The sequence below is a fragment of the Orcinus orca genome, chromosome 16, assembly GCF_937001465.1.
Source record: "Orcinus orca chromosome 16, mOrcOrc1.1, whole genome shotgun sequence".
NCBI lineage: Eukaryota > Metazoa > Chordata > Mammalia > Artiodactyla > Delphinidae > Orcinus > Orcinus orca.
The window spans coordinates 56,818,172-56,838,022 of NC_064574.1; the positions used below are offsets into that span (position 1 = coordinate 56,818,172).

At 48.7% G+C, this 19,851-nt stretch overlaps 1 protein-coding gene and 1 non-coding gene across 3 annotated transcripts in view; one reads left to right on the forward strand and one right to left on the reverse strand.

Moving 5' to 3' along the window:
- ABAT (4-aminobutyrate aminotransferase) overlaps window positions 1-19,851 on the forward strand; it is a 90,375-nt gene that overhangs the window by 61,172 nt on the left and 9,352 nt on the right. For both annotated transcript variants that reach the window (XM_004270199.3, XM_049699926.1), the window contains 6 exons: window positions 4,311-4,360; window positions 11,535-11,615; window positions 12,231-12,323; window positions 12,806-12,868; window positions 15,291-15,354; window positions 15,877-16,025. In XM_004270199.3, coding sequence (XP_004270247.1) covers window positions 4,311-4,360; window positions 11,535-11,615; window positions 12,231-12,323; window positions 12,806-12,868; window positions 15,291-15,354; window positions 15,877-16,025 — 500 coding nt within the window. The remainder of the gene's footprint in view (window positions 1-4,310; window positions 4,361-11,534; window positions 11,616-12,230; window positions 12,324-12,805; window positions 12,869-15,290; window positions 15,355-15,876; window positions 16,026-19,851) is intronic.
- TRNAR-UCU (transfer RNA arginine (anticodon UCU)) lies at window positions 18,589-18,661 on the reverse strand. The gene has a single exon. It is a non-coding gene; the product is annotated as a tRNA-Arg (tRNA).

A 19,851-nucleotide genomic window follows, 5' to 3' on the forward strand; every position in this document is an offset into this window, starting at 1 on the left:
AGCATGTATTACTAGGGACTTTACATGTCTTTTCTCATTTACTCCTCCCCCAAACCCCACAAGTATGGATCTGGGTACATATGCCCATTTTGTAGGTAGATGAGCAAAGCTTGGAGAGGAAGCATAGGTAGAATGTGAACCCATGTCCAATGTCAGCAGTCTTAGGATTCCTGGAAGAAGATCCTGAGGCAGGGATTTGGTGCAAGTGGTTAACTGAGGGAGAGCTCTTGGGAGAAAGGGCAGGGAGGGAGAGAGCAGAGGGCAAGGGGAAGTTAAGAAGGATGAGGTCTCAGCCAGAGACCAGCCACAGCCTGATTCCACGGGGGTCTCTGAAGCGGGCATTGCACCCCAGAGTCGGTCCCAGACCAAGGCAAAGAGGCTGGCCTTTTGGTACCCCTGGGCCAGTCGGTCCCTGCCCATCAGCTGCCAGAGGGAAGGACTTGTGTCATCTCTTGGGCGAAGCAGCTTCCATTCACCAGGGGCAATTTTCCAGAGAAGGAGGCAGCTGGAGCCATTAGCAGCACGGCCCCCGCCCCCCGCCAACACACACACACAGAGCAGCTGGGAGAGGGGTGGCTTGCCCAGGAAAGGTGACCTGGAGGGGCACCAGTAGCCTCTGCCTTACCAGGCTCCCCTCCTGGCCATCCAGAGCGAGGCTGTGCTGCTGCAGGAGGGCATGGCAGACGGGACAGACGGGGCTGATTGGCACGTGCAGGTGGCTGCTGTTTGTAGCTCGGATGGTCCATGTTTCTTGGGTCGATGGATTACCCATGGCATCCGCTGGTTTGTAGGCTGAGCGTCGGATGAAACCTGTCCCTTAGTGGATGATGGCAGACATCCTGGGCTCCCCATCAACAGCTCCCCACCCCCCTCCAAGCCCCTGCACTCAGCCGCCTGGGGTCTTTCCCCTGAGACCCCCCTTTAGGTCCCCATGCCTCTTCTGCTTTTCCCCTGCCCAGTCCCTTGAACCTATTTATTTCCCATTAAGATGAGATTCTATGGGAAAAGAATCTTAAAAAAAAAAAAAGGGAATGGATATATGTATATGTATAACTGATTCACTTTGCTGGACACCTGAAACTAACACAACATTGTACAACAACTATACTCCCATAGGGGACTTCCCTGGCAGTCCAATGGTTAAGACTCTGCGCTTCCACTGCAGGGGCGCAGGTTCGATCCCTGGTTGGGGAACTAAGATCCCACATGCTACACAGTGCGGCCAGAAAATAAAAAATAAAAAGAATCATACCAAAAAAAAAAAAAGCTATACTTTTTTTTCCAATAAAATTTTTATTTTCCAATAAAAATTTTAAAAAAAAAGAGATTTGGGGAATTCCCTGGTGGTCCAGTTGTTAAGACTCAGCACTTTCACTATGGAGGCCCAGGTTCGATCCTGCTTGGGGAACTAAGATCCCGCAAGCTGCACGGTGAGGCCAAATTAAAAAAAAAAAAAAGGGATTAGATTCAACAGTTGGCAGATGACTCATTGTTTGGGGGAAGTTCATCATTCAGAGATCCCTTGGCCTCTGAAGGCGATTTGGAGTCCAAGATTTACAAAACCCTCTCTCCATATCCTGTTGGAGTGAACGGGATAAGATCTCGAGTTTTCCTGGGACTGTGGGCCAGTCTCTTCCCAGCTAACCTCTGCATCCTTCACACCACCCCCCACCACAACCACCCGGGGCTCCTTCTGCTTCAATCCCCAGCCAGCCAGCATCTCTATGGGGGGGTGGGAGGATCAGGCTAGCAGTAGCTGTTAAAAGACCAGAAGTTCTAAAAAATTCCCTCTCTGGCCACCTTTTTTCCCACATCTGTAGTCAATGAGATGATTTTTTTTTTTTTTTTTTGGGCGGTACGCGGGCCTCTCACTGTTGTGGCCTCTCCCGTTGCGGAGCACAGGCTCCGGACGCGCAGGCTCAGCGGCCATGGCTCACGGGCCCAGCCGCTCCGCGGCATGTGGGATCTTCCCGGACCGGGGCACGAACACGCGTCCCCTGCATTGGCAGGCGGACTCTCAACCACTGCGCCACCAGGGAAGCCCGAGGTGATTTTTTTAAACTAATAATTATTGAGAAATTACTGTCTGCCTTCCATGTTATCTCAGGTAATCCCTAAGACCGTCCTATACCATCGGGTCTTTTACTATCACTTCCAGTTTATTGATAGGGAGCCAGGTTTCAAGGGGTTGCAGCTTCCCCCAGCTGTCCAGGGAGCCCAGGATTTGAACCAATGACTCTGCCTCTCAAGCTGACTTCTGTAATAGCAGCCTCCCAGATAGCCGCCCCTGCCCTGCAGTGCGGGGGCCCATGGCATCAAAAGCCCAGGCATAGGATTTCCTGATCAGAGGGCCAGCTCTGCTTTCATCTCTCCTTCTGAAGCCAATAGGAAATGCTGCATCTGTGGCTTAATTTGATTCCCTGAAACTGCCTTATCTACTGAGGCAGAAAAGTCATAAATACCCAGGCAGCGTGATAAAGAGTCAGAGCTGGAAGACCTCTAGCCAAAGGTCAGTTGGAAAAGCCCCACAGAGTGTTCCTTCCTTGAGTACTGAGCACTCCCCAGCCTTGGTCCCAGCACAGCTGTGAGTGGGGCGGGGAGGGGTGGAGTGGAGAGGCAGAGGAACAATGTTAATTACTCTCCCCCTTGGTCCCCACATCACTGCCCCAACCCACGCTCCCTGCATCCCGCAGAGTGAAACCACAGGCTTTTCAAATCTGTTCACTCTTTAATTCCATCAGGAGAGAGTCTCCCCTGGGTGATGCTGGGCCTTTAACACCTGAATCTACACTTGTTAATCTCTTGTTATGGAGGAGATCAGGCCCCAGGTTCAGAGCCTTGGGCAGCTTTCTTACCCTAGTGATAGAAAGTGTCCGTTCAAAAGTAAATCTTTTTTTTTTTTGGCTTCTCTGCAAAGCTTGCGGGGATCTCAGTTCCCGGACCAGGGATCGAACCGAGCCATGGAAGCAAAACCCTGGAATCCTAACCATTAGGCCACGAGGGAAATCCCAAAGTAAATCTCTTTAAATTAAAAAGTTAATTGGTTTAAAGAAAGTAGGTGCAAAATATGCATGATAAAAAAAAAATGTGGTACTTGAAGACTGGGGGTTTTTCTCCAACGTCTGCTTCCTGCTCCAAGAGTCACTGATGTGTTTTCTGATCTGTAACAGTTTTGAGTTCTAGCCTGTGTTACTGTATCTTCACATTGTTCCATCATTCAACCAATATCTATCGGGCTGAACACTTGGCATCTGCCTTTGAGGGTCCTGCATCTGGTCTCCTGACTTCAGTGCCTCCTACAAACTTGGCCTTCCTGCGCAAGTTGTTGCCAAGTTTAGCAATAAGGAATAGAAAGCCCTCTGCACACAGATGCTCAATAAATGGCAGTAAAGGCTCTGCAGAGCCCAGGACACCTGGCTCCAGTGCTGTGTGGGCCTGTCTTACTCTTCCCTCCTCTATAATATCCCATTTTATCGAGCATCTACTATGTGCAAGAGACTTTGTGTTCAGTATTGCTAATCCTGGCAACAACTGATCTGCTGTTGATGGACGTTAGGTTGCTTTCAAGCCTGCAGGTGTTGGCGAGTCACCATGAAGATAGGTATACACAGGTTTTTTGGGTTTTGTCTTTTTTTTGCCATGCCACCTGCGGCATGTGGGAGCTGAGTTCCTTGGGCAAGGATCAAACCCACATCCCCTGCAGTGGAAGCACAGAGTCTTAACCACTGGACCCCGAGGGAAGTCCCTACCTGGGTTTTTATCCACGTGTAGGATAAATTCGTAGAAGAGCAATTTTGCGGAATCAAAGGGCGTCCTCGGCCTTGTCGCGGGGTGGCAGGCCCAGGCTGGACATGAGCAAATGTGTTCAGGCAGCACCGGTTGTGCTGGTCGCAGAGTGCAGCCAGCATCCTTCCCTCCCTCAGTCCCTGACCAAATGCCTGGTGAGATTTGACTCAAGCGGTGGACACTGGCGGGGAAGGCAAGGACCACGTTTGCAATTCGTCACGCAGGCCTGGGGAACCCTCCCAACCCTGGTCCCGAGTTAGCTTTAACCTTCATTCACTGTCTGTCTAGTCCAGTGTGTCTCCCACCTGAACATCAGAGTCATCCAGAGAACTAGTAGAAGACTTGGGGGCCTCACCCTGAGTGATTCTGAGTCAGGGGAATCTGGGCTGGGTCCCAGGAATGGGCCTTTGTGTGTAAAGAGAGTTGCAGGGTTGGAAGGGAAGGGAGGGGGCAGGCAATGGGAGGGAGCGGCATGGGACCCCTGGATCCGATGCTGGTCTCTAACCATATCTTCCTCTCCCCAGGTTACAACCATCCTGCTCTCATGAAACTCATCCAACAGCCTCAAAATGTGGTGAGTCCCCGGGTTATGCAGTGTTCACAGAGATTCAGAGGATCACTGGGGCAGCCTTTGGAAATAGTCCATCCCTTTAGTCATCCCTTAAGTTTTTATTGAGCACATACTATGCGCGAAGTGCTTGGTATGCCTTGGGTGAGCCCTGCTCCCATGGAGGCAGCCAGTTAGCCACACACATAAGTAGAGAATTGCAAACATACTAAGTGCTACAGACCGAGGCAGTCAGTGTTATGTGGGCATAAAACAGTGATAATGATAATAATGAACAATAGTTACGAGCATAATATGTGCAAACACTGTGGCTGGCACTTCACAGATTGAATGTTGCCAAGTCTATGAGGCAGCTACTGTTGTTATCCCTGTTTTACAGAGGAGGGAACTGAGGCACAGAGAGGTTAAGTATTTGTCCAAGGTCACACAGCTAGAGGAGGTGCTGGGAATAAAACCCACAGGAGCTGGGCTTTCTGGGGATGGAGGGGCCGGGGGTCAGGGAAGAGTGGTCCCTGCAGGGAGAGGAGGGTGGGGGGGAGAGGAGCAGAGAGCTTCAGGAACAAAAGAGGACAGCACAGCCGGAGCAGAGAGGGCCAGGAAGGATCCAAGTATGACTGGAGTGGCAGGCAGGGGCAGGTGACACACAGTTTCTCATCCTCGGCACTGTTAACATTTGGAGCCAGATTCTTCTCTGTTGTGGGCGCCGCTGATGATTGGTGACACTGGCTGTAACACACACGTGGAGACATGCCTACATGCTGAGTGTACTGCTGAATGAATTTTCCCTTGTAACCCAGTGTTTCCCAACTTTCTTTTTTCAATGATCACTCCCTTAAGGAGCCTTTTTAGACATTAGTTTCCTGTTGCTGCCATCACAAACTGCTGCCAGCCTAGGGGTTTAAAACGTCACGCATTTATGGTTTCACAGATCTTGTGGGTCCGGAGTCTGGCCGGCTCAGCTGAGTGCTCTGCTTTGGGGCTCACGAAGCTGAGGTCAGCTCTTAGCTGCAAGCTCTGGGGGAGGATCCGCTTTGGGGCTCGGGCAGGTTGTTGGCAGAGTTTGTTTCACGTGGTCCTTCCATCGTCAAGCCAGCAACGGCTGGTCCAATCCCTCTCTCTGCCGCTGCCCTCGGCAAAGGGCTTGTGTGGTTGCACTAAGCTCATCCAGAAAATCCAGAACAGCCTCCTTTCTGAACTGAATACGAAGCTTACTTACGTCTGCAAAGTTCCCTCTGCCGTGTGATACTGGGTTGACCAAAAAGTTCATTGCGATTTTCCCAGAAAAACCCGAACGAACTTTTTGGCCAAGCCAATATATTCACAGTCCCGGGGATGGAATGAGGGTTGGGACATCTTCTTGGGGCATCTTCATAATTGTGCCTACAACACACCTATGGTGTGCGGTATATATGTATACGATGTGGTACATACGTAGATAATAAGCACCATAGAGATGTCTGTGCTTTCTATATCACAAGGGTAAGATGCTTTTCACCCCACTGAATTCAACATGCCCTGACCCAGTTCCTATTCCCCCAGACCAAATTAGGCCGACCACTCCCGTTACTTCTAACGGCACATGAGTAGAATTGTACCGGCTGTGCCCTTTATCACGTCTGGCTTATTTCACTCAAAATCCATCTGAAGATGCATCCTTGGTAGCTGCAGAGGATCCATCCTCCTGGCTCTAATCATTCCATTGTGTGAACACGCTGCAATTAACATCCTACCTACCGCTGATTAGCATCTGGGTCGCTTGCTACTGTGAACCTTCCAGTGTGTCTTTCAGTGGCACATTCACGCGTCCCATGATACAAGGCCAGTCCGTCTCTGGCCATAGTGAGCGCACACAGTTGGCCTCAGCAGATCCCGCCGGACAGTTTTCCAAACTGGGGTGGGAAATCTTCTCCCTCCAGCAGTGTGAGAGCTCTGGCCACTCCCCACCCTCCCGGGCATTGCCTGTCATTGGGGCTTTCATTTTTCTCAGGTGTGACATACGTGTCCACACATGACAAAGAGTGTGATTCCTAAAAGGAAATCAAAGAAAAGCAGGGGGCCTGAGAGCCCGACCACGTCAGGAACCGACTCTCCAGTCTTAAACGTTTTCCCTTGAATCTGAACAGCAGAAGATAATAGGAAAGAACTCGGGTCCTCTTTACCTGTGGGTGTGCCCGCCTGGGAGGGGCCTGGACGTGGTTCTCACCTCCAATTAGTTGACAAGTCTAGGGGCTGCTCCAGCAGAAGCCGCGTCCTCCGGAGGGTGTCTGGCGAGGCCCGTCGGTGGCTCCAGGCGTGTGTTTACATTCAGAGCCCCGCTTTGTTTCGAAACGTTCTGCGGATCCCAGATGCCTCAGCAGTTGGTGCTAAAAAACTATGTCAACAAACACACCAGACACATTTGCAGTGTCAGCTGCCTCCGGAGGCACAGTTGCCCAGCAGCACGTGACTTCCAGGCCCAGGGATTCTGATTTCGGGGGATGCCCTGCCCCCACCCATCCTGCCCGGAACCTGGACCTGGATGCCACCCCCCATCCTCCCTTCTCCCACCCAGTCCTGGGCCTGTCCTGGCTCTGCCCCCAACTTCCACTTGGAGTTTCCTCAACAGCCCCTCTTCATCACTCCCTCCCACCTCCACGTCTATTCTCACCTCCTCCAAACCACCCTCCAAGCTGCGCTGTGCCTGGAACCCTCTCCTGGTACCTACTGCCTTCAGGATGCATCCCAGCTCCTCCACTGCAAGTGTAAAGCCCTTTGTGATCTGGCTTCTGCTTCTTCGGCCTCACTTCTTGACATCTGTTTGCTTACTGATGGACGGAGTGCCTACTATGTGCTGGGCACTGTCCTTGGTGCTGGATTTGATGGCGAGATCACAGTCTAGATTACAGTCCAGAACAGTCTAGACCACAGTCTGGATCACAGATTAGATCCGTCTAGATCACCATCTAGACCGTAGTCTGGATCATGGTCTAGATCACAGTCTGTGCTGACGTCCTGCAGAGGGCACGGGGACCAGCACAGCCTTAGAGAAGTGACAGCTGACCGCCACAAGCTCAGCAGAGTATATCTGGGGCATCAGACCAGATGACCGTTGATTGACATCTTGGGTCTTCCAAACTCTTAGCGGGAAATGCGCTCAGGTGGTGGTCAAGGTATTTTACCTGTCCTGGGCAGGCTCCTGCCAAGTCATTGAAGTTCTGAGAAGGGCTTATCAACCCTTTTGTACCCCAAACACATCATCCATTATTCATGTGCCATGTCACCTGGATCCAATATCTGGGTTCCAGTTAGAACTTCTTATGTCACCAGGGCCATCTCACTACATTGCCCACAGTTTACACAATAATTATTGGGCATTGCACATGCCCCGCCATTGCAATGTGTGATGAGTGCCGACTGACATCCGTGGCACCTTGGCTAGGCTGGCTGGAGGGCAGCTGGCCTGGTCAGCTGAGACATCAGTGTGACCTCCAGGCCTTTTCACCTGCGTGATTCTGTCCTTCAAGACTGAGCTCCTGCCTCATCTGTATGTTGTGTTTTCCCACTGGCTCCTTCTGAGCACCCAAGAAGGGATCCTCGTTTTTGCAAATGAGGACTCTAAGGACCAGAGAGGTTAAGTGACTTGCCTCCGGTTGCACAGCCATTTAAACCAAAGCTTATTCTCTTCCCGCTACAGCAGGTCTGATGGTGAGGATTCTAGAAACCTGTCCTCAATTGATTCTGCTACCCAAAGTCCCAGGTATCTTCTTTTCTTCATGAATATCACGCTTTGCCAAACAGGAGTACCACCTCCACATCTTCCCTGGGCCCAGATAGGCAGTCACGCTGCCAGCCCGGCCATCTCCTCTGTGAGCCGCTTCCCCCGCTGCCAGTGATGGCAGTTCGCCTCCACCCTGATCTCGTGCTGTGCTTGATTTCTTTGGAGCCCCATTAATAACTCGAAGCCAAAACAAAAGGCCCCTCGGCAGCCCCCACAGGCCACCCAAGGTCTCTGGGCTGTGCCAAGTAAACTCGTGTCCGGCACTGACATTTTCGGGTGGAGACGGCTTGCGGCGTCTGGCAGAGGGTGGGATCTGAAGTCAGCAAACCTGGGTTTGAGTCGTGGTTCTGCCCCTTCCCGTCTGTGTGACTTGAGGCAGGATGCTTGACCTCTCTGGGCCTCCGTTTCCCCAGCTCTACAGTGAAAACGGTTAACTCCCTCCACCGCTTATCCTAGACCCACCCGGCTGGTCACAAAGAAGAAGAGGCAACAGAGGTATGAGCCTGCCATGAACTCTAGTGGGCCACGCCAAATCCCAATGCCACCAGAAGGATGAGTGCGGGGGCCTCCCTATCCTTGGGTTTCCTCCGATGGAGTGATGCCCCCATTTGGATTTGCACTGAGTTTATTACACGATTGAGTCCGAGAGAGAGAGGGGTGCCTGAGAAGTTCCCAAATCCCAGGCTCAATCAAACCTTCCATACTTTTTAATTCGATGTTTTTATTTTTATTATTTATTTGGCTGTGCCTCTCGGCTTGCGGGACCTTAGTTCCCTGACCAGGGATTGAACCTGCACCCTCGGCAGTGAAAGCGCCGAGTCCTAACCACTGGACTGCCAGGGAATTCCAGACTCAGTGTTTTTATTTTTGACTAATTTCAGATTTACAAGTTGTGAAGATAGTTCCCATCTACCTTTTACCCAGTTTCCCCCAAGGTTAACACCTCACCTCTCTATGGTACCCTTGTCAAAACTAAGAAATTAACATTGGTGCATTACCTACCACAGACTTTATTCAGATTTCCCCAGTTTTTCCACTAGTGTCCATGATTTTGGTCCCCAGAATCCAATCCAGTACGCTGCATTGCATTTAGTACAATCCCTTTCTATTACCCAAATCCACTTCCTGGTGACCTCATTGCTTGTCCATTGAGCAGACAGACCCCTCCCAGACTCTTACCTAGCCTTCCAGGGGGCACTGGCTAGACCTGGAGGGACTGCACCGCTCTATTCTTATCCCCATTTGCATTTCCATTTGTGTCTTTTCCATAATGGTGGACACGTGTCATCATTATACATTTATCAAAACCCATAGAAGGTACAACACTCAGCGAACCCTAAAGTAAAATTGTAACATTCTTTTTACACGACATTTTTCCGGCAATACAACGTCACCTTCAGTTAATGCGCCTTCGTTTACTTAACCTAACGTTGGCATTTAGAGTGGTTCTCTTTTTTGTTGTAAATAACACTCCCTCTTTCCTGGGTATCAGAAGCGAGTGTCTGTTTAGCGTCAGGCTTGCGTTGTTGATTTCCTTACAGAGGGAAATCCTTCTCTGGACGCACATCTATCAAAATGGTGCGGGGTGGGGGGGGGAGGAATTTTTCTAACACTGCTTTTTCATATGCAGCTCATTCATTTATTAACCAGCTCCCTCATCAGATTGCTCTCCTAAGGCTCATTCTATTTAGAAATTGCAGAGCTACTGAAGCCTCTTTTTTCCCCGTTTTTTTTTTTTTTTTAATTAAAGTGTAATTCACATGCAGTCAAATCCATCCTTCGCAGGTACAGTTCTGTGGTTTCAACAAACGCATAATCTGGGAATTCCCTGGTGGTCCAGTGGTTAGGACTCCACGCTTGCACTGCAGGGGGCACAGGTTTGATCCCTGCTCGGGGAACTAAGATCCCACAAGCCAAAAAATAAATAAATAAAAATTTAAAAAATTTTAAAAATGCATAATTGTACAGCCACTGTCAAAACCCGGACATTTGCACACCCATATTCATACTGTTCACAGTAGCCCAAAGGTGGAAGCAACCTAAGTGTCCATCAGCAGATGAACAGATACAGGAAATGTGGCATATCCATACAGTGGAGTATTATTCAGCCTTAAAAAGGAAAGGAGAAAAAAAAAAAAAAGGAAAGAAAATCTGCCGTATGCTGTAACATGGATGAACCTAGAGGACATTATGCTAAGTGAAATAAACCAGTGGCAAAAGGACACACAGTGTTTGATTCCACTTATTTGAGGTGGTTAGCGGCCTCAAAAGCAGAGACAGGAAGTAGAATGCTGGTGGCCAGGGGCTGGAGGGAGGGGAGAATGGCGAGTCAGTGTTTAGTAGGGCCAGAGCTCCAGTTTTGTAAGATGAAAGAGTTCTGGAGATGGATGGTGATGATGATTGCATAACAATATGAATATTCTTAACATTACTGAGAACTATGTGCTTAGAAATGACTAAGATGGTAAATTTTATGTTACTTGTTTTTTTTTTGTTTGTTTGTTTTTATGTTACTTGTTTTTTAACCACAATCCAAAAAAATCCAGACACAAACCGTTCATCTCCCCAAACATTCCCCTGAGCCCATGGGTAGCCGATCGCACCCCAGCCCCTGACAGCCGTGAGCTGTGTTCTGTCCCGATAGTTCTGCCTCTTCCAGAATGGCGTAGGAATGGAGCCCTGCAGTGGGTGACCCTCTGATTCCAGCTGCTTTCACTCGGCATCGTGACTTTGAGAGTCTCCCGTGTTGTTAAGTGTGTGGGTAGATTGTTCATTTCATTGCTGAGCAGCGTTCCATGGTGTGCCTGTACCACGGTCTATTTATCGTTTCCCCAGTGGAAGGACATTTGGGCTGTTTCCATTTCTTGGCAACTGAAGATAAAAGCCACAACAAACCTTCATATCCATTCACATCGTTGTCTGACATATGCTGTCATTTTTCTCTTAGGTAAATACCTCAGAGCGAACTGCTGGGTCGTAGGGTGTGTGTCTGTTTAACATTATAGGAAACTACCAACCTGTTTTCCAAAGCGGCCGCACCACGTTACATCCCCACCAGCCGTGAATGAGAATTCTCACCAGTAATTGTTATCGTCCATTTTTTGTTTTTCAATCATTCTGATTTTTTTTTAAGATTGCAGATTCAGAGGGAGGTGCAAAAAATAGTACAAAGAGGTCTCATGTATTTTCTATCCAGTTTCCCCCGATGGTAGCATCTTACCTAGTGATAGTGCAATATCCCAACCAAGAAATTGACACTTTGTTTTAAACCCAGAGCAATCCTAGTGGATTTCTCTAAAAATGCAGGGAAGTATTTATATCATTCCCCACAGCGTGGAACACATCCACTCTGAAAAGCATTGCTGGTGGGTGGGAGCTGGGTCAGGTCGAGAAGTCACTGCTGGTCTCCTGGCTTTTTTGCAGAGCACATTCATCAACAGACCTGCCCTCGGAGTCTTTCCTCCTGAGAACTTTGTGGAGAAGCTCCGGGAGTCCCTGCTCTCAGTGAGTCTGTGGGGACAGCTTGCCACCGTGAGAACCCACCTCTGCCCTTCACCATGCTGGCCTGCATCTCTGGTCTCCAGGAGGCTGGAGCAGCAGGGAAGGAAAGAACTGAGATCCATAATGATTAAGGATGGGATGTTTCTACTTCAGTCTTGCTCTTCGTGCTGTTTCTTTCATGAAGAGTCTTTTTAATTTTCCTTTGCAAGAAAAGCTGTGATCCCTTGTGTGCGGGAAAAAGGGAACCCGGGGAAGTTAGTATTGATCCCACGACAGGGCCTTTGCCTGTGCCCTTCAGTCCTCATTTGGGTTTCAGTTGCTACAAGGATTAGAGTCCTTCAGAACCCCGAATTCCCACCTGTAAAATGTGGGTGTCTCTGGGCAGAGGTTGCGTCAGGAGGGATGTCTGGGCTTTTCTTCGCCTTTTTTCCTCTCTGGGCTCCAACCTGGGGCCTTTTGGGGCCTCTCGACCACCCCGCCCCAGTCAGACTGCCTCCGGGACTGCATCCCTGTTTCCCTCCCAGCCTCCCACAGCCTCCAGGGCCCAGTGTGCAGCCCCTGCAGAGGCCCCGCTCCAGCTGAGGGGGTGGGGAGCCCACAGCTGTTTCCCTCCCACAGGTGGCTCCTAAAGGCATGTCCCAGCTCATCACGATGGCCTGCGGTTCCTGCTCCAACGAAAACGCCTTCAAGACCATCTTCATGTGGTACCGGGTGAGGTTTGGGGCTTGTATGCATGCAACGTGCACACACACACACAGGCCCCCCAGCCCCCAGCCACACACTCAGCCCTTGTCCGACTGTTCATCCCAGCTGGCCAGAGTACTGGACATCAGTGGCCATGGTTGAAATCCAAGGAGGGCCACTGCCTGGACCGGGTTTTCCAAACATCCTGGCAGTGTGTCGTGTAAAACCTCCCCAGTGTCATTATACTGTGTTACCTGAAATAACTACCATCTCACAGATCTTCACTGTTGCCAGTAGACTAGTAAAGCAACTTATTCATCCATCTATTTATTTCATCACAAGGACAATGAATGGTCTCATGCTTCAGTCCATACGTGTAACGTCAACGCGTATATGATCAGCTTTTGAGAAAGCATCCCCTCGTTGACTAGATGTTGGTTTGGGTGGAAAGTGGGAGCCCTTCCTGCCCCAGAGCATCTCTGAGAGTTTGTTCTGTTCCATTTTATCAGAGCAAGGAAAGGGGCCAATCGGGTTTCTCCAAGGAAGAGCTGGAGACGTGCATGATCAACCAGGTGAGCCCAGCATCCCCTCCTCCTCATGCGTGGGGCCCTGTCCTCCTCAAGTAGGAGGGTGTCTTAGTTAGCGCAGGCTGCCATAACAAAACCCCTAGACAGGGTGGCCTAAGCAACAGACATGTATGATGTATTTTTCTCACAGTCCTGGAGGCTGGAAGTCCAAGGTCAATGTGCTGGCCAATCCAGTTTCCCAGGGCAGGCTCTCTTCCTGGCTTGGGGATGTCCACCTTCTCACTGTGTCCTCCATCTATCTCAGGGAGAGGGATCAGGCTCTCTGGTGTCCATTCCTATAAGGGCACTAATCCCATCACAGGGCCCCAACCACATGACCTCGTCCAACCCCAAGTACCACCCAAAGACCCCATGTTCAGATACCATTACACTGGGGGTTAGGGCTTCAATATATGAACTTGAGGGTGACTTAAACATTCAGTCCACAACAAGGGATCCTCAAGCATTCCAACCCCCTAGTCCATTCCCTTGGTTTCAAGGCCGGCCGAGTGGAACTCTTCCGACTAGCACTCATCAGTTTCCCAGGACAGCTGCCTGTATTTGACCCGCCTAAAGTGGCATTTCATGTATTCTCTAGAATAATCCAAAATGTCAACACAAATGTATGTGCAAGGGTGTTCACTCGTTGGTGTTTAGATTGGCAACCACCTGTATATCCAGTAATGGGGAAAGATGGATTAAGTGTAGGGGTTCCAAGTGGAACCCCAGCAGTTCAGGGAGGCACCAAGGGGGCCAGTGTTGGGGTACAACAGTCGGGGGTGCACGGGGAAGACCAAGTAAGGCTCCAAGATTCCCAGCCAGCTTCAGTCAGAGCAGGCCAGTCCTTCCCCTAAATCCCACTATGATTGAGGCAGAAGTGTATACCGCTTAAAAAAAGGGGTGGGGGGGCGGGTGTTTGCAGATCGAGAGCCACTGAATTCAGTTACCCACTGTGTCCAGACACAAAGTTCTGCAGCTAGAATAATCACAAAGGGTTTCTCTTGGCCTGGAGACACGTGTGCTATAATTTAGTGAAAACAGTGGGATGTAAGTTGCATAGGCACTGTGCTCTCAACCGTGTAAATCAGCATAGGGGCACACCTCAGAGATACTGGGGGTTCGGTTCCAGATCACCCCGCTAAAGCAAATATCACAATAAAGCGAGTCACATGTTTTTTTTAGTTTCTCAGTGCATAGAAAGTTATGTTTATACTATACTGTAGTCCATTAAATGTGCAATAGCCTTAACGTCTTAAAAAAATGTACACACGTTAATTCAAAAATACTTCATTGCTGAAAAATGCTAACCATCATCTGAGCCTTCAGGGAGTTGTAGTAGCAACATCACAGATCACCGATCGCAGGTCGCCATGACAAGCAGAATAATAACCCAAAAGTCGCAAATATTGTGAGAATTACCAAAATGTGACACAGAGACACGAAGTGAGCAAATGCCGTTGGAAAATGGCTCCAGAAGACTTGTTCCATGCAGGGTTGCCACAAACCTTCAATCTGTAAAAAAGTGCAACATCTGTGAAGTGCAGTAAAACAAGTTACGCCCTATATATCACATTTGGAGACTAACAAAGGCATATGACAAGAGGGCATTCTGGGATTTGTGGGAAGAGGTCTTGGAGATTTTCCTGGGGGTCTCAGGGACCCAGTGGAGATCAGCCGGCCTGAGAAAATGCCATACAACCTCCCAGAGACTCAGGGGCCCCCAAGGTGGCCTCTGCCGTGTCCCCAGCGGCTCCTGAGTCACTGGAGGCAGGTCTGATTCCCTTGCCAGCTGGAGGGTCAGAAGGCAGTGCTGCTGCGCCATTCGCTTGGGGCTGGAAGAAGACTAGGGTTCATGAGTCCCTCCTGAGCTCAGGGGCAGCCCCGTGGGGAGAGGGAAAGCTGGGGGTCCCACCCTCCCGCTCTGGCCCAGCAGACCTCATCCAAAGCCTGGGCATGTCCTGTGTGGGGCCCAGCTCAACCTCAGGTCACAGGAGGCAGGTACCACCACCAGCACCTGGCCCATCTGTGGGCTGTGGGAGCAGTCGGGGGGGCAGGGGGACTGAGGCAGGGGAGTTTGAAAAGCCTGCGGACACCTGCCAGTGACGGAAAGGAGAAAGGTGGGTGGTGAGGGCCCAGGGCCAGCGTGCCCGCCCACCTTCAGGCTTGACCGAGAAAAATGGGCCCACGTGGTGCAGAACTTGTGAGAAGACAGAGGTTCAGGATATCTATTTCATGAAATCTCTTGATAAAAAACAAACAGAAAACACCACGTGTGGGCTGGATACAGACCTCTGGAGTCCAGTTTGTAACTTCTGCCTGAGAGGGGATCCCGGTTCTCCTGAGACTTTCGTACACCTCGAGGATCGTGGGGGCCACCATGTGGGTCCCCAGCTCACAACCCTGACTGACGGCTGTTTCTTGGTTCCAGGCCCCCGGGTGCCCCGACTACAGCATCCTCTCCTTCATGGGTGCCTTCCATGGGAGGACCATGGGTAAGGAGGGCCGTGAGATCCCAAGGTGGCAGGTAGAGTAATAATAACAACAACAATAGTGACGGCTGCCTCTATCTGGCGCTGGCGGCTTCCACGTATTGTCTCATTGATTGCATACCGTTCCCTGGAGACTGGGGACGGCTGTTGCCACTTTGCAGATGTGGAAACTGAGGCTCGGCAAGGGAAGGAACATTCCAAGCCCATGCAGGGGCAGAGCTAGGATTTCAGTCCTTGTCTCTCTTCCTTCAAAGTCTGTGTTAGTCTGTGATAGATCAGAAAGCAAAGACACACACACACACACACACACACACATACATACATACATACATACATACATACATACATACATACATACATACATATACAGATTAAGACACATGGGTGCCACCTCAGCTTCAGGATGTTCCCAGAACTGGGGTTCTGCAGGCACCGGGCCTCCCTGGGCTGCCCCGTCTCTTCCTCAGAGACCGTCCATCCTCCTTCCCTGAGCCAACCTCTGCTCTTCTGTTGTGCTGGGCTTAGGTTGCTTAGCGACCACGCACTCCAAAGCTATTCACAAGATCGACATCCCTTCCTTCGACTGGCCCATTGCACCATTCCCACGGCTGAAGTATCCTCTGGAAGAGTTTGTGAAAGAGAACCAACAAGAAGAGGCCCGTTGTCTAGAAGAGGTAACCCCCAGGTCCTCCCCTCACCTCCCCCTCAACCCCTCACCCCAAGACTTAGCCCCGGGGAAGAGGAACACACAAAGAGTTTATCCAGGGACCTGTGTGGCGCTCCCTGGGTGGGACGGAGGGACGGGGGCGCTTCCTGCCCCAATGTTCCATGTTAGGAAAGGTACTGAGACATTGATTTTGCCACCCAGCCTCCATCACCCCGCTTCTGGTACCAACTTCTGTATCATGTGAGTCTCTTTGGGGACAAGCTTCATTGCCTCTGGAGTAAGAGAAAATGAATTGATGGAAAGAATACAGGGCAGCTCATAGGAAAAACAATTCCATGGGATCCTGTAGTCCACTGTGTGTCAGTCTTCTCCAGAATCCTGGGGCTTTTTTGGGAGCCCTGGAGGTTGCAGTGGGGGCGGGGAGGGACTAAGGATGGGCAACTCTGGTCCCCGTGCCTCCACTTCAACCACAACAGCCCCCCTTTGATCTGTCCCATATATTGGGGTTCCATGTAAGACATTGGAAGGATTCTGTTGCAGGGTGTGGGGTGGCGGGGAATGGCTATCACTCTTCAGATTTGGATTTGAGCTCACATAAGGCTGGCTTGCCTCTTAAGCTCATCATTCTTTTTAATTAATAGTTAACACCTACTAGGTGTAAAGCAAGGTGCTAGGCGCTGGGTATTTAGTGGTAAATAAAAGAGACAAGGTGATGCAGTCCAAGCAAAATAAGGCAAGCTAAATGTCACTACAGCTTTTCTAGTAACTACATTTTTTAAAAGTAAAAATAATTGGGTGAAATTAATTTTAATAACATTTTATTGAACCCAGTGTATCGAAAATATTGTGTCATGTCATTAATATTTTAAAATTATTGATGACATGTTTTTATAGTCTTTTTTCGTGTTAGATCTTTGAAACGCTGTATTTTACACGTAGAGCACATCTCAGTTTGGACCAGCTACATTCCAAGCGCTTGCTAGCCACATGTCTTTCCTGCATCCTATCAGAGAGTATAGGGTAGTCAGAAACACAGCACTGGACAAATAAGCAAGAAAATAGCTATATGATGACAAATTGCAGATGACACTGATTGCAAAGAAAAGCATCTTAGAGCTTCCCTGGGGCAATTGGTGAGACCGAGGCTAAAACTGCATCATCCAAATAGAAGGTTTTTCCTTAATTCTGCATAACAGGGAAAGATTGTACTTGTTACTCTCTCCAGGTGTATGGTTTGGGTTTTTTCAATTATGTGTAATTATTAAATTATTTAAAAATTATCACAATTATTTTTTTTATTTTTTATAAATTTATTTATTTATTTTTATCTTTGGCTGCATTGGGTCTTCATTGCTGCACGCAGGCTTTCTTTAGTTGCGGTGAGCGGGGGCTACTCTTCATCGCGGTGCACGGGCTTCTCATTGCGGTGGCTTCTCTTGTTGCGGAGCGTGGGCTCTAGGTGCGCAGGCTCAGTAGTTGTGGCTCGGGGGCTCTAGAGCGCAGGCTCAGTAGTTGTGGCGCATGGGCTTAGTTGCTCCACGGCATGTGGGATCTTCCCGGACCAGGGGTCAAGCCCGTGTCCCCTGCATTGGCAGGCGGATTCTTAACCACCGCACCACCAGGGAAGCCCCAAGTATCAACAATTATTAGTCTTTAATTATCTGTAAGAAGAGGCCCATTTTAGAGCAAGAGTTCAAGAAATATAACCTCTTGGGGAAAATAAGATGCTTTTCTCACTGTTAACAGTTAAAATTTTTTTTCTTATAATGACCTATAATGGAGGAGAATCTGAAAAAGAATATGTGTGTGTGTGTGTGTGTGTGTGTGTGTATGTAACTGAGTCACTTTGCTGTACACCAGAAACTAACACATTGTAAATTAACTATACTTCAATTTAAAAAAATAGTTTAAAAAAGTTAAATTTTTTTTTTTTTTTTTTTGCGGTACATGGGCCTCTCACTGTTGTGGCCTCTCCCGTTGTGGAGCACAGGCTCCAGGACGTGCAGGCTCAGCGGCCATGGCCCACGGGCCCAGCCGCTCCGCGGCATGTGGGATCCTCCCGGACCGGGACACAAACCCGTGTCCCCTGCATCGGCAGGCGGACTCTCAACCACTGCGCCACCAGGGAAGCCCAAAAAAGTTAAATTTTTATTTTTATTTTTTGGCTGCGTTGGGTCTTCGTTGCTGCACGCGGGCTTTTCTCTAGTTGGCGAGCAGGGGGCACTCTTTTTTGTGGTGTGCGGGCTTCTCATTGCGGTGGCAAAGTGATTCAGTCATATATATATGTATGTATATATATATTCTTTTTCAGATTCTTTTCTATTATGGATTATTACAAGATATTGAATATAGTTTCCTGTGCTATACAGTAGGACCTTGTTGGTTATCTGTTTTATATATAGTAGCTTGTATCTGCTAATGCCAAACTCCTAATTTATCCCTCCCTCCCCACACTTTCCCGTAAGTTTGTTTTCTATGTCTGTGAGTCTGATTCTGTTTTGTAAGTAAGTTCATCTGTATTTTTTTTTTCATTTTTTTTTGGCCGCACCGCGTGGCATGCGGGATCTTAGTTCCCCGACCAGGGATCGAACCCATGCCCCCTGCAGTAGAAGTGCAGAGTCTTAACCACTGGACCACCAGGGAAGTCCCTGTATGGTTTTTTAGATTGCACATATAAGCGCTATCATATGACATTTGTTTTTTTCTGTCTGGCTTACTTCACTTAGTATGATAATCTCTAGGTCCATCTATGTAACTGCAAATGGCATTATTTCATTCTTTTTTATGGCTAAATAATATTCCATTGTATATTTATAGCACATCTTCTTTATCCATTCATCTGTTAATGGACATTTAGGTTGCTTCCACCTCTTGGCTATTGTAAATAGTGCTGCTCTAAACATAGGGGTTCATGTATCTTTCAAATTAGAGTTTTCTCTGGATATATGCCCAGGAGTGGGATTGCTGGATCATATGGTAACTCTATTTTTACTTTGTTAAGGAACCTCCATACTGTTCTCCATAGTGGCTGCACTAATTTACATTCCCACCAACAGTGTAGGAGGGTTCCCTTTTCTCCACACGCTCTCCAGCATTTGTTATTTGTAGACTTTTTAATGATGGCCATTCTGACTGGTGTGAGGTGATACCTCATAGTAGTTTTGATTTGCATTTCCCTAATAATTAGTGATGCTGAGCATCTTTTCATGTGTCTGTTGGCCATCTGTATGTCTTCTTTGGAGAAATGTCTGTTAGGTCTTCTGTCCATTTCTTGATTGGGTTGTTTGTTTTTTTGTTACTGAGTTGTATGAGCTGTTTGTATATTTTGGAAATTAAGTCCTTATCAGTCGCATCGTTTGCAAATATTTTCTTCCAGTCTGTAGGTTGTCTTTTCCTTTTGTTTATGGTTTACTTTGCTGTGCAAAAGCTTATAAGTTTGATTAGGTCCCATTTGTTTATTTTTGCTTTTATTTCTATTGCTTTGGGAGACTGATCTAAGAAAACATTGCTACAGTTCATGTCAGAGAATGTTCTGCCTATGTTCTCTCCTACGAGTTTTATAGTGCTGTGTCTTATATTGAATATTTAAGTCTTTAAGCCATTTTGAGTTTATTTTGTGTATGGTGTGAGGGTGTGTTCTAACTTCATTGATTTACATGTGGCTGTACAGCTTTCCCAGCACCACTTGCTGAAGAGATTGTCTTTTCTCCATTGTGTATTCTATGTAATGATAAGACACTGTGACATTTTCAACTTAAATTCCAGGGGTCCACAGCACCCCACATGCCCATCCTCTGAGGCTGCCCAAGAGCCTCCACGAATCCTTGTCATGT